Source organism: Scyliorhinus torazame, chromosome 1 (genome assembly GCF_047496885.1).
Source record: "Scyliorhinus torazame isolate Kashiwa2021f chromosome 1, sScyTor2.1, whole genome shotgun sequence".
Classification (NCBI taxonomy): Eukaryota; Metazoa; Chordata; class Chondrichthyes; order Carcharhiniformes; family Scyliorhinidae; genus Scyliorhinus; species Scyliorhinus torazame.
The window spans coordinates 211,147,788-211,162,820 of NC_092707.1; the positions used below are offsets into that span (position 1 = coordinate 211,147,788).

General features: G+C 47.6%; 1 protein-coding gene across 6 annotated transcripts in view; it reads right to left on the reverse strand.

Annotated features, from left to right (window-relative positions):
* col16a1 (collagen, type XVI, alpha 1) overlaps window positions 1-15,033 on the reverse strand; it is a 779,331-nt gene that overhangs the window by 541,464 nt on the left and 222,834 nt on the right. For all 6 annotated transcript variants that reach the window (XM_072502210.1, XM_072502224.1, XM_072502220.1 and 3 more), the window contains exon 9: window positions 906-944. In XM_072502210.1, the coding sequence (XP_072358311.1) occupies window positions 906-944 (39 nt within the window). The remainder of the gene's footprint in view (window positions 1-905; window positions 945-15,033) is intronic.

The following is a 15,033-nucleotide window of genomic DNA, read 5'->3' on the forward strand; positions in this document are numbered from 1 at the left end:
CCGCCGAGTTCGGCCGGCGTGGTTCCAACCTTGTACCACACAGCGGGAGCTCGGACCCTCGGCCGCGGTGGCTGTCCTGGTGGAAGGGGCGGGGGGAATCTGACTCCGGGGTGGGGGCCTCCATGGCACCCAGGCCCGCGATCGGGGGCTTCCGGAATGCTCCGCATCTTTGGGGGCCGAGCCCCAACCTTAAGGGGCTAGGCCTGCGCCGGACGAATTTCCGCCCCGCCAGCTGGCGGAAAAGGCCTTTGGTGCCCCGCCAGCTGGCGCGGAAATGGCATCTCCAGGCAGCACATGCGCGGGAGCGTCAGCGGCCGCTGACGGCATTCCCGCGCATGCGCAGTGGAGGGAGTCTCTTCTGCCTCCGCCATGGTGGAGACCATGGCGAAGGTGGAAGGGAAAGAGTGCCCCCACGGCACAGGCCCGCCCGCGGATCGGTGGGCCCTGAACGCGGGCCAGGCCACCGTGGGGGCACCCCCCGGGGCCAGATTGCCCCGCGCCCCCCCCAGGACCCCGGAGCCCGCCCGCGCCACCTTGTCCCGCCGGTAAAGTAGGTGGTTTAATCTACGCCGGCGGGACAGGCATTTTAGCGGCGGGACTTCGGCTCATCCGGGCCGGAGAATCGCTGGGGGGGGCCGCCAACCGGCACGGCGCGATTCCCGCCCCCGCCGAATATCCGGTGGTGGAGAATTCGGCAACCGGCGGGGGAGGGATTCACGCCAGCCCCCGGCGATTCTCCGACCCGGCGGGGGGTCGGCGAATCGCACCCCAGGTTGCGTTTTAGATATTACTGCTAAGTCGACTTATGCCAAGAGGGAGTAAGCAGAGTGGAGATGAAAAGAAATAAATTAGCAACATCAAAAACGTTGAGGAATAATGAAACAATACAGAATTACAAGACTCACCTCTTCAGCCTTCTCTCCTTCTTGTCCAGCTTGACCAACCTGCAAAGAAACAATATCTAATCTGAGCTTTCAGATTTGAATTGAGACCAACAGCTCTTAGCTTCTGATTCATTTCCTGTACCCGACAACCTAATCATTTAGTCAACATGGATACCTGGCAGTCATCTGGACACCCAAACAGTTTGAGAGTCTTCCAGGTCAGCCTGTTGTCAAGGATGTAATTGTAGGGCTGAAGATGCAGAAGGAGAATTAAATGCATGTGTGCCTAGCACCCATGGGTGGCACAGTGGTTAGCACTGCTGCCTCACGGCACCAGGAACATGGGTTCAATTCCAGCTTTGGGTGACTGTCTGGGTGGAGTTTGCACTTTCTCCCCGTGTCAGCGTGGATTTCCTCCGCGTGCACCAGTTTACCCCACAGTCCCAAGGATGTGCAGGTGAGATGGATTGGCCATGATAAATTGCCTCGTAGTGTACAGGGATGTGCAGGTTAGGGTGTGAGGTTATGGGGATAAGACGGGGCGGACATGGGTAGTGTGCGCTTCCGAAGGTCCTGCAAGCACGATGGGCTGAATGGCCTTCTTCTGTACTGTAAGGATTCTATGATTCTTTTTTTATAAATTTAGAGTACCCAATTCATTTTATCCAATTAAGGGGCAATTTAGCATGGTCAATCCACCTACCCTGCAATCTTTGGGATGTGAGGGCGAAACTCATGCAATCACGGGGAGAATGTGCAAACTCCACACGGACAGTGACCCAGAGCCGGGATCGAACCTGGGACCTCTGCGCCGTGCTAACCACTGCTCCACGTGCTGCCCAAGGATTCTATGATTCTACCTTCCAGGCAACACAATGAGTTTGGGTGCCAAAGTTATCCAACCGTCTATAGTCTGTGGGGACTGGTGAGTGAAACGTACTAATACTAATCTCACACAGTTTGAAAACCACATGTCGATTTACTTCAATCTCTGAGGTATCACTTATGGGTCACTCTAACCTTTCAGACAGAAGGTCAAGGCTTCACGAATACAAAATCTGTGTTTGCCATCCTTGTCTAACGTTGAGGGTGCTGCCATATTTTGGATAAGGCTTAAGTCTGGTTATTAGCTAAGAAAATTGGAGAAAAGATTCCAAAGAATTATCCGATTGATTAATCAAGAATCTTTGCAGCTGGTGGAGGAGGGCGGGGTTCCATGACGATGGACATGTTGGGCAATAAATTATGGGAATGTGAGGGCAGCAGGATAATTAGAGGTACGTGCTCACGTGATGAAACCTCCAGGATCACAAGGAGGTAGCGTTGGTAATTGCAATAACCCCAACAAGGCCAGGCTTCATACAAAACTCTTGTATCTTCGAACAATGTATTCCACGATCCCCACGAGGAGATCAATCGACGATCCCTGTGTCCTTTGTGGTGGTCATAACTGTTATGACACCCTGGGCTAGTAAGCTGTCAACTCCAGCCCCATTTGAACCAGACTCTCAACATAATTGAAATTATCCATTAATTCCTGGAAAATACCCAATCTCTTTGGCTGCCTAATAACTATAATCACCAGGTTTGAAAATTTAAACATTTTTAATACTTATTAAGAATAACAATAATTAAATATGCAGCAAATACAACTGGTTAACTATTATCTAATTCCTAACCCCCCCTCTTTAACTCACCCCCCCACCCCCCCACCCCCTCAACATAAAAACAAGACAGACAAACACAGAGGAGTGGAAAGAATAATAATACGAATAGTAAAAAGTATCAAAGTCTGTTTCAGGTAGATGTCTTCCAGTCCACCTTTTAGTCTCGGCCTCCTGTTGGAGATTCTTGGTTTCCATCTACAATGTTTTTCACTGTGGATTCATCAGGACCTCAAGACTTCTCTGCAGATTCAGAAACAGCTGGCAGGACACCATTTTGGAGAACAAGAGTGAGCGAGAGAAAGAAACACACAGCTTCTTTTCTCAACATCCAGGAGAGTTGTTCCCTGGGTCCTTTGAAAACATCCAACCTGGTGGGACCCAATCACTGGCTGTCGCCAGGCATAATATGGTCTTCGATCAATCCATTAGCCACCATCCAATTAACTGAACAAAATCCCTCCGATTCCTCAGGTGCCAGAAAGCCTTACTTCATCTCTTCAAAATGTAAATCTTCAAAGCACAGTGTACTATTTTGCACTATTTGACTTAAACGGATATGTCCATTAAGTCATAGAATCCCTTCAGTGCAGAAGGAGACTATTCGGCCCATCGAGTCTGCGCCGACCCCTCGAAAGAGCGCCCGGGGCCGGAATCAAACCCAGGTCCCTGGAGCTGGGAGAATCCATCGATCAAAATGATATCGACAAAGTAAAAGAAACGGGAAAAAAGGGAATCAACAGGAAGGGTCCTTACATACCTCCCTCCCTAAAAGGAATAAAACGTCAGGGCATGGACATTTTGTGAGGTATGCAAGACATAAATCACAAACATATAGCTATCCATCCATCCTCGTTATATAGGTTTCCCCCAGTTCCTACCATCAGTTCCCAGTTCTGAGAAGATCTAATGTGGTTCTACTATTTAAGAAGGGTTGCAGAGATTATCCAGGGTACTACAGACTAGTGAGTCTCACATCAGTGGTAGGGAAACTATTAGAGAAAGTTCTGAAGGAGAAAATCTATCTCCACTTGGAGAGGCAAGGTTTGATCAGGAATAGTCAGCATGGCTTTGTCAGAGGAGGTCATAACTCATACTTGTCTTCACCTAAGAGAGTGATGATTTTTCTTCAACATACAGATATGGCATAATCTGTCCTTCTTCCTACAGTCTGGAGTATCTACTAGGTAAGTCACCTTACTCACCCTCCTAACTACCTTGTAGGGGCCACTGAATTTCACCTTCAGAGGTCCACTCTACAGCACCAGCAATACCAGTGCCTCACATCCAGTCGGGAATGTTCTGGACCCGACATGTTTGTCTGCCCACATTTTCACTCTTGTCTCTGAAACCTTTAAATGTTCTTGGGCTACCTGACTAGCTCCTGCGAGTCTTTCCAGAAATGTGGACACATAATCGAACATTGAGGATTTGTCCTGTTGTTCAGAAACTTCTCTTTCTTCAATTTTAATGGACCCCATTTCTCATGGCCATAAACCAATTCAAATGGGCTGAGCCCAATAGATTAGTTTGGAGAATCTCTGGAGGCAAATATGAAAATGCCAATCCCTCCATTCTAGGATTAAGCTCCCCTCTAGCTCCTGGCAGCTCCCTTTTAATTTCCAGTGCCTTAGGTTTGAACTCTCTCTCTCTTTTTTTTCTTTCTCCTCACTATCTAATTCCAACTTCCTCATTTCAATTTCCATTAGAAAAGTTCCATCTCTTTCTTTTTGCTGCATTTCTATTTCTTTTTCTTTTTGCTGCATCTCGAATTGTTTCATTTGTAACTCTACCTTAGCCAATTCCACTGATTTTTCCACGCCCGGGCTGGGATTCTGGCAACTCTTTCAAATTTAAATTCTGAGGGGATCGCTTCGATTATCTCTCCCTTCCTAGCTTTAACCAGCACCACCATTTTTAATTCACTTGCTGATTCGACCGGCTTGTCTTGGGTCAAAATGATAACCACAAAGTAGAAGCAATGAGAAATAAGGAAATCAACAAGAAGAGTCCTTACATACCAGTAAATGCAGCCAATAATGCCGTTAAACTCTACAGTTATCGGCCTTGCCACTGCCCTACAGTCTTGGGTGTGGCCTTCATCGGAAGTTCAGAGGTCAGGCACCATGTTTGTCTGAGCACAGAGAGGTTCTGACTGATCTGTCACCTGTTTCTGGTATGTTCTGTTTGGGTTCTTGCAGTTTGGCCCATGACAATTCATCATCAAATGCTTCAGAGCGGCAGCAAGAATGCTGGGAGTTACATATAACATCAGCCCTTAGATCTCAGATTGTGAAATCAGTATAAATCGTGCTGCTTTTATTTTAAAATATTCTTTGCCTTTTCAGTGTGATCTTTAATGACACAGCTGGAACAGAAATCCAACTTGTCTCCTGAATATTTCACAGAATACATAAGAACACAAGAACTAGAAGCGGGAGTTAGGCCACCAGGCCCTTCAGGCCTGCCTCGCCATTCAATACGATCATGGCTGATCTATGCCGGCCTCAACTCCTTGCCTGTGCCATTTCCCCAGAGCCCTCTGTTCCTCGATCTATCAAATATTTATCCATCTCCGCTTTAAATACTTCGAATGATCCAGCCTCCAGAACCCTCCGGGACAGAGAGTTCCAGAGATCCACCACCCTCTGTGAGAAGAACTTTCTCCGCACTTCAGTTTTAAATGAGCTGCCCTTTATCTTGTAGCTATGTCCCCTTGTTTGAGACTCTCCCACTGGTTAAAACATCTCACCATCAACCCTGTCAAGACCCCTCAGGATCTTACATGTTTGAATAAGGTCACCCCTGACTCTTCTAAACTCTTAGGAACACAGAGCCAGACTATTTAGTCTCTCTTGACAGGACAACGCTCTCAACCCAGGAATTAGCTTGGTGAATCTCCTTTGATCTGCCTCCAATGTTACTATGGGCGGGATTCTCTCCTACCCGGCGGGACAGGGGGGGCCCGGCGGGACGGAGTGGCGTGAACCACTCCGGCGTCGGGCCGCCCCAAAGGTGCGGAATCCTCCGCACCTTCAGGGACTAGGAATGGTTTGCGCCCCGCCGACCTGCCGGCGAAGGGGCTTGGCGCCACGCCAACCGGCGGCGAAGGACCTCCGCCAGCCGGCACGAGTTGGCGCATGCGCGGGAGCACCAGCGTGTGCTGGCATTATCTCCGCGCATGCGCAGAGGGCTTTGTTTCCACACTGGCAATGGCGGACCGCTACAGCCGCCGGTGCGGAACAATAGAGTGCCCCCACGGCACAGGCCCGCCCGCAGATCGGTGGGCCTCGATCGCAGGCCAGGCCACCGTGGGGGCACCTCCCGGAGCCAGATCCCCCCCCAAGAAGCTCTGAGGCCGCCTGCGTTGCCAGGTCCCACCGGTAAGGACCTACTCCAATTTACGCCGGCGGGACTGGCAAAAGACGAGCGGGACTTCGGCCCATCGCGGGCCTGAGAAATTGGGCAGCCCCAGGGCCCAGTGAGTCACGCCGGACCCTGCCATTCTCCCCGGCGGGGGGTCGGAGAATCCCGCCCAATATATCTTTTTAGGTAAGGGAACCAAAACTGTTTGCAGTATTCTAGGTGAGGCCTCACCAACACCCTGCACAATTGCAACAAAACGTCCCTCGTTTAAAACTCCAACCCCTTTGCAATAAAGGTTAAAAAGTCATTTGGCTTCATAACTATTTGTTGCCTGCTAGCTTTTTGTGATTCATGCACTAGAACACCCAGATCCCTCTGCATTTCACTCACCTGCAGTCTCTCTCCATTTAGATAACAATCTGCCTTTTGATTCCTCCTACTGAAGTGCATGACCTCACACTTCCCCACATTAAACTCCATTTGCCAGGTTTTCGTCCAGTCATCCAATCTATCTCTATCCCATTGCAAAATCACAATATCCTCATCACAACATGCCTTTCCACCTTTATTCGTATCATCGGCAAATTTGGAACCTTACATTCTGTACCTTCCTCCAAGTCATTAATGTAAATAGTGAACAATTGTGGACCAAGAACTCCACTAGTTACAATTTTCCATTCTGAAAAGGACCTATTTATTTCAACTCTGATAAAGAGTCATCCAGACTGGAAACGTTAGCTCTCATTCTCTCCACAGATGGTGACAGACCTGCTGAGATTGTCCAGTATTTTCGGTTTTTGTTTCTGCATTTATTCCAAGTCTCTGTTTTCTATGTGACAGCCAATTTTCAATCCATGGTGACAAACTTCCTCCAACTCCATGGGCTTTTACTTTATGCACCAGACCCTTATGCAGCTTTCCCAAATGATCAGCTATTTCCTCTTTGATTCTTGACTCCAGTGTCTTGCCAATAATTCTTGTTAACTAACTGGCCAATAGTTCGCTGCCTCCTGCCTATCTCCCTCACATGTTGCTACTTCCCCCTCACTGAGGTTTAATAGTCACAGATGTTGAACTATCCAGACTGGAGTAACTCCCTGGCTCTCTCTCTCCAGTTAACAGCCCACATGTGAGCAGCAGGTCTGACTCCATTCCCGCCTCGTCAACTATTTTCCATCACAGCTTTCCCAGTTGCACTTCCCTTATCTCATGATAATTAACGACCCACAGTTAAAAGATCCCACCTGTCTTGGGAATGTTTGATGGGGACAGTGTAGAGGGAATTTTACTCTGAATCTAACCCCATGCTGCACCTGTCCTGGGAGTGTTTGATGGGGACAGTGTAGAGGGAGCTTTACTCTGTATCTAACCCCATGCTGTACCTGTCCTGGGTGTGTTTGATGGGGACAGTGTAGAGGGAGCTTTACTCTGTATCTAACCCCGTGCTACACAAGTCCTGGTTGTGTTTGATGGGGATGGTGTAGTGGGTGCTTTACTTTCTATCTAACCCCGTGCTGTACCTGGTCCTGGGCGTGTTTAATGGGATAGTGTAGAGGGAATTTTACTCTGTATCTAACCCCATGCCGCACCTGTCCTGGTTGTGTTTGATGGGGACGGTGTAGAGGGAGTTTTAATCTGTATCTAATCCTGTGCTGTACCTGTCCTGGGAGTGTTGGAAGGGCACAGTGTAGACTGTTTGACCACAATGAGCCTCATACCAAAATCCTTCACATTCTTAACTCTGTGAGCCATGACATTGAATGTTATCATCTATTCAACCATGCGGTTCATTATTTGAACTCAGTGAGTTCTCCCAGTGAGCCAGAGAAGACGCAGCCAGAGTGAGACAGCAAAGAGTGAGTTTGGGAATTTGAATCTAGGTGGGAATTCAAAGCTGGGTGGGGAGGAAGTGCTTTTTATCCCTGGTAAGTGACTGGATAGTAGTTTTTCTGTTTTCTTTTTCTTTTCATTGGTATATTTATTTATTTTTTCTTTGTTTTTTTTGGGGGGGGAAATTGTAGTTATTGAAGTTAACCAAAGGTTTAAGACATGGCAGGAGATCTCAGACCTGTGTCATGAACCTCGTGTGCGATGTGGGAGCTCAAGGACACGTCCACTGTCCCTGGCTCCTTCAAGTGCAAGAGGTGTATCCAGTTGCAGCTCCTGTTAGACCGCTTGACGGCTCTGGAGCTGCGGATGGACTCACTTTGGAGCGCCCGCGATGCTGAGGACGTAGTGGATAGCACGTTTAGCAAGTTGGTCACACCGCAGGTGAAAGGTACTGAGGGAGATAGAAAATGGGTGACCAAAGGGTGAGAGGAGCAGAGCATTAGTAATTGGGGACTCTATAGTCAGGGGCACAGATAGGAGATTTTGTGGGAGCGTGAGAGACTCACGTTTGGTATGTTGCCTCCCAGGTGCAAGGGTACGTGATGTCTCGGATCGTGTTTTCCGGGTCCTTAGGGGGGAGGGGGAGCAGCCCCAAGTCGTGGTCCACATTGGCACTAACGACATAGGTAGGAAAGGGGACAAGGATGTCAGGCAGGCTTTCAGGGAGCTAGGATGGAAGCTCAGAACTAGAACAAACAGAGTTGTTATCTCTGGGTTGTTGCCCGTGCCACGTGATAGTGAGATGAGGAATAGGGAGAGAGAGCATTTAAACACATGGCTATAGGGATGGTGCAGGCGGGAGGGATTCAGATTTCTGGATAACTGGGGCTCTTTCTGGGGAAGGTGGGACATCTACAGACAGGATGGTCTACATCTGAACCTGAGGGGCACAAATATCCTGGGGGGGAGATTTGTTAGTGCTCTTTGGGGGGGTTTAAACTAATGCAGCAGGGGCATGGGAACCTGGATTGTAGTTTTATGGTAAGGGAGAATGAGAGTATAGAGGTCAGGAGCACAGATTTGACGTCGCAGGAGGGGGCCAGTGTTCAGGTAGGTGGTTTGAAGTGTGTCTACTTCAATGCCAGGAGTATACGAAACAAGGTAGGGGAACTGGCAGCATGGGTTGGTACCTGGGACTTCGATGCTGTGGCCATTTCGGAGACATGGATAGAGCAGGGACAGGAATGGATGTTGCAGGTTCCGGGGTTTAGGTGTTTTAGTAAGCTCAGAGAAGGAGGCAAAAGAGGGGGAGGTGTGGCGCTGCTAGTCAAGAGCAGTATTACGGTGGCGGAGAGGATGCTAGATGGGGACTCTTCTTCCGAGGTAGTATGGGCTGAAGTTAGAAACAGGAAAGGAGAGGTCACCCTGTTGGGAGTTTTTTATAGGCCTCCTAATAGTTCTAGGGATGTAGAGGAAAGGATGGCGAAGATGATTCTGGATATGAGCGAAAGTAACAGGGTAGTTATTATGGGAGACTTTAACTTTCCAAATATTGACTGGAAAAGATATAGTTCGAGTACAATAGATGGGTCGTTTTTTGTACAGTGTGTGCAGGAGGGTTTCCTGAAACAATATGTTGACAGGCTAACAAGAGGCGAGGTCACGTTGGATTTGGTTTTGGGTAATGAACCAGGCCAGGTGTTGGATTTGGAGGTAGGAGAGCACTTTGGGGACAGTGACCACAATTCGGTGACGTTTACGTTAATGATGGAAAGGGATAAGTATACACCGCAGGGCAAGAGTTATAGCTGGGGAAAGGGCAATTATGATGCCATTAGATGTGACTTGGGGGGGATAAGGTGGAGAAGTAGGCTGCAAGTGTTGGGCACACTGGATAAGTGGGGCTTGTTCAAGGATCAGCTACTGCGTGTTCTTGATAAGTATGTACCGGTCAGACAGGGAGGAAGGCGTCGAGCGAGGGAACCGTGGTTTACCAAGGAAGTGGAATCTCTTGTTAAGAGGAAGCAGGAGGCCTATGTGAAGATGAAGTGTGAAGTTTCGGTTGGGGCGATGGATAGTTACAAGGTAGCGAGGAAGGGTCTAAAGAGAGAGCTAAGACGAGCAAGGAGGGGACATGAGAAGTATTTGGCAGGAAGGATCAAGGAAAACCCAAAAGCTTTCTATAGGTATGTCAGGAATAAGCGAATGACTAGGGAAAGAGTAGGACCAGTCAAGGACAGGGATGGGAAATTGTGTGTGGAGTCTGAAGAGATAGGCGAGATACTAAATGAATATTTTTCGTCAGTATTCACTCAGGAAAAAGATAATGTTGTGGAGGAGAATGCTGAGCCCCAGGCTAATAGAATAGATGGCATTGAGGTACGTAGGGAAGAGGTGTTGGCAATTCTGGACAGGCTGAAAATAGATAAGTCCCCGGGACCTGATGGGATTTATCCTAGGATTCTCTGGGAGGCCAGGGAAGAGATTGCTGGACCTTTGGCTTTGATTTTTATGTCATCATTGGCTACAGGAATAGTGCCAGAGGACTGGAGGACAGCAAATGTGGTCCCTTTGTTCAAAAAGGGGAGCAGAGACAACCCCGGCAACTATAGACCGGTGAGCCTCACGTCTGTAGTGGGTAAAGTCTTGGAGGGGATTATAAGAGACAAGATTTATAATCATCTAGATAGGAATAATATGATTAGGGATAGTCAGCATGGCTTTGTGAAGGGTAGGTCATGCCTCACAAACCTTATTGAGTTCTTTGAGAAGGTGACTGAACAGGTAGACGAGGGTAGAGCAGTTGATGTGGTGTATATGGATTTCAGCAAAGCGTTTGATAAGGTTCCCCACGGTAGGCTATTGCAAAAAATACGGAGGCTGGGGATTGAGGGTGATTTAGAGATGTGGATCAGAAATTGGCTAGCTGAAAGAAGACAGAGGGTGGTGGTTGATGGGAAACGTTCAGAATGGAGTACAGTCACAAGTGGACTACCACAAGGATCTGTTCTGGGGCCGTTGCTGTTTGTCATTTTTATCAATGACCTAGAGGAAGGCGCAGAAGGGTGGGTGAGTAAATTTGCAGACGATACTAAAGTCGGTGGTGTTGTCGATAGTGTGGAAGGATGTAGCAGGTTACAGAGGGATATAGATAAGCTGCAGAGCTGGGCTGAGAGGTGCCAAATGGAGTTTAATGTAGAGAAATGTGAGGTGATTCACTTTGGAAGGAATAACAGGAATGCGGAATATTTGGCTAATGGTAAAGTTCTTGAAAGTGTGGATGAGCAGAGGGATCTAGGTGTCCATGTACATAGATCCCTGAAAGTTGCCACCCAGGTTGATAGGGTTGTGAAGAAGGCCTATGGAGTGTTAGCCTTTATTGGTAGAGGGATTGAGTTCCGGAGTCGGGAGGTCATGTTGCAGCTGTACAGAACTCTGGTACGGCCGCATTTGGAGTATTGCGTACAGTTCTGGTCACCGCATTATAGGAAGGACGTGGAGGCTTTGGAGCGGGTGCAGAGGAGATTTACCAGGATGTTGCCTGGTATGGAGGGAAAATCTTATGAGGAAAGGCTGATGGACTTGAGGTTGTTTTCGTTGGAGAGAAGAAGGTTAAGAGGAGACTTAATAGAGGCATACAAAATGATCAGGGGGTTGGATAGGGTGGACAGTGAGAGCCTTCTCCCGCGGATGGATATGGCTGGCACGAGGGGACATAACTTTAAACTGAGGGGTAATAGATATAGGACAGAGGTCTGAGGTAGGTTCTTTACGCAAAGAGTAGTGAGGCCGTGGAATGCCCTACCTGCTACAGTAGTGAACTCGCCAACATTGAGGGCATTTAAAAGTTTATTAGATAAACATATGGATGATAATGGCATAGCGTAGGTTAGATGGCTTTTGTTTCGGTGCAACATCGTGGGCCGAAGGGCCTGTACTGCGCTGTATTGTTCTATGTTCTATGTTCTAAAAGACAGCAAGAGTAGGAAGGCAGTGCAGGTGTCCCCTGCGGCCATCTCCCTGCAAAACAGATATACCACTTTGGATACTGTTGAGGGAGATGGCTCACCAGGGGAAGGCAGCAACAGCCAGGTTCATGGCACCGTGGCTGGCTCTGCTGCGCAGCTGAGCAGGAAGAAGAATGGCAGGGCCATAGTGATAGGGGACTCAATCGTAAGGGGAATAGACAGGCGGTTCTGCGGACGCAATCGAGACTCCAGGATGGTATGTTGCCTCCCTAGTGCAAGGGTCAATGATGTCTCGGAGCGCTGCAGGACCTTCTTGGGGGGTGGGGGGGTGAACAGCCAGCCGTCGTGGGGCTCATAGGCACCAACGATTTAAGTAAAAAACGGGACGAGGTCCTACAAGCTGAATTCAGGGAGTTAGGAGTTAAACTAAAAAGTAGGACCTCAAAGGTAGTAATCTCTGGGTTGCTACCAGTGCCACGAGCTGGTCAGAGTAGGAATGTCAGGATAGATAGGATGAATGCGTGGCTCGAGAGATGGTGCCAGAGGGAGGGATTCAAATTCCTGGAGCATTGGAACCGGTTCTGGGCTGTAGCCATGTAAAATGGCTGACTCCCGATTAGAATGGTCAAACCCCGATTTAAAATGGGGAACGGAAGAGGCTGATGGGAAAATCAGCCAACAGGACTCAAACAGACAGCTGCAGGTAAAACAGTGTATTCGCCTCTGGGGAAGTCAGTCCAGACCGATACCTGCAACCATCAACATCACAACAACCCAGCCATCTGCATAGTAATCAGCAATCCCCGGGAACAATTGCTACACATTAGCAACTCAAAGCCGACCCAGACCTTTCGGCGCCAGCAGGGGCTAACACAAAGAAAGGTAAACGACCACCCCCCGATCAAGGAATTGCTCCAGTATTGGAGCATATAGAACCAAGTGATTGGGACCAAGTCCAATCACTTGGAACCAGGTACAAGGTCCGCCCTGAGAGGCGGGAAGCCCCTGGGGACTATAAGAATAGGGGCCAAGTTCAACTCTACCCTTCTCTTCCTGCTCGCAACCTTCGAGACCCTTCTACAAGAAACTGTAAGTTTTACTCCAGCGATCGCTACCAGATAGGCCCTCCTGACTATCGACTTGTACCAGCTTTTGAATCCCGCAGACTCAGAACCAATTCGAAAGACCATTTGTTTCCCTGACCTGGTGGGCCATTTCCAAAGTTAAGTATTGGCCTTTAGTGGTAGGTAGTAGTCTAGAAGTAGAATTATTGTATAAGTATTAATTGCTGTATATAATAAATGAGCGTTGATTTAACTCTTACTAAGCGGTGTGTTGCATTATAAATCATTACTTGGACTTGAACCACGTGGTGGTATCAGAAAGATACCTGGCGACTCATGAGCAAAGGTGACAGAATAAGAATAAGTAAACTAAGGCTAAAACGAGCAACAGGGCGAGATGGGACCAGTACAAACCGGACGGTCTGCACCTGGGCAGGACTGGAACCGATGTCCTGGGGGGTTGTTTGCTCGAGCTGTTGGGGAGAGTTTAAACTAATGTGGTAGGGGGATGGGAACCGATGCAGGAAGTTGGAAGGTAGTAAAACAGGGACAGAAACAAAAGGCAGTAACGGGGAAAGTGTAAGGCAGAGAAGCCATAGTCAAAAATCAAAAAGGGCGACAGTACAAGGTACAGTGACTGAGGGGAGCTCAGTGAATGGGACCAGGAATTCTAAAAGGAATAAAACTGGAAGTAAAAACATTAATGGTAAGCGACGCGGCAGGTTGTTACATGAAGATATGGGTTCAACGACAAGGAAAATTAAAAGAAAAGTTAAGAGGAAATATAATTTAGGAGAGGTTACTGATCGAGGTGTTAAGATTCAGAAAAGAGGGAAAAAAACAACATAAGTGCACTTTACCTGAATGCCTGTAGTATTCGGAATAAGGTAAATGAGTTGATGGCGCAAATCATCGTGAATGACTATGATTTAGTGGCCATTACAGAAACATGGTTAAAGGATAGTCACGACTGGGAGTTAAATATCCGAGGGTATCAAACTATTCGGAAGGACAGAGTGGATGGTAAGGGGGATGGTGGAGCTCTATTAATTAAGGATGACATCCGGGCAATAATAAGGGATGACATCGGTGCTATGGAGGATAAGGTTGAATCCATTGGGGTGTAAATCAGGAATAGTAAGGCGAAAAAGTCACTGATAGGAGTAGTCTATAGGCCACCAAATAGTAACATTATGGTGGGGCAGGCAATAAACAAAGAAATAACTGATGCATGTAGAAATGATACAGCAATTATCATGGAGGATTTTAATCTACATGTCGATTGGTTTAACCAGGTCGGTCAAGGCAGCCTTGAGGAGGAGTTTATAGAATGTATCCGCGATAGTTTCCTAGAACAGTATGTAATGGAACCTACGAGGGAACAAGCGGTCCTAGATCTGGTCCAGTGGAATGAGACAGGATTGATTCAGGATCTCATAGTTAGGGATCCTCTCGGAAAGAGCGATCACAATATGGTGGAATTTAAAATGCAGATGGAGGGTGAGAAGGTAAAATCAAACACTAGTGTTTTGTGCTTAAACAAAGGAGATTACAATGGGAGGAGAGAAGAACTAGCTAAGGTAGACTGGGAGCAAAGACTTTATGGTGAAACAGTTGAGGACCAGTGGAGAACCTTCCAAGCGATTTTTGACAGTGCTCAGCAAGGTTTATACCAACAAAAAGGAAGGACGGTAGAAGGAGGGAAAATCGACCGTGGATATCGAAGGAAATAAGGGAGAGTATCAAATTGAAGGAAAAAGCATACAAAGTAGCAAAGATTAGTGGGAGACTAGAGGACTGGGAATTCTTTAGAGGGCAACAGAAAGCTACTAAAAAAGCTATAAAGAAGAGTAAGATAGATTATGAGAGTAAACTTGCTCAGAATATAAAAACAGATAGTAAAAGTTTCTCCAAATATATAAAACAAAAAGAGTGGCTAAGGTAAATATTGGTCCTTTAGAGGATGAGAAGGGAGATTTAATAATGGGGGATGAGGAAATGGCTGAGGAACTGAACAGGTTTTTTGGGTCGGTTTTAACAGTGGAAGACACAAATAACATGCCAGTGACTGATGGAAATGAGGCTATGACAGGTGAGGACCTTGAGAGGATTTTTATCACTAAGGAGGTAGTGATAGGCAAGTTAATGGGGCTAAAGGTAGACAAGTCCCCTGGCCCTGATGGAATGCATCCCAGAGTGCTAAAAGAGATGGCTAGGGAAATTGCAAATGATAATTTACCAAAATTCGCAAGACTCT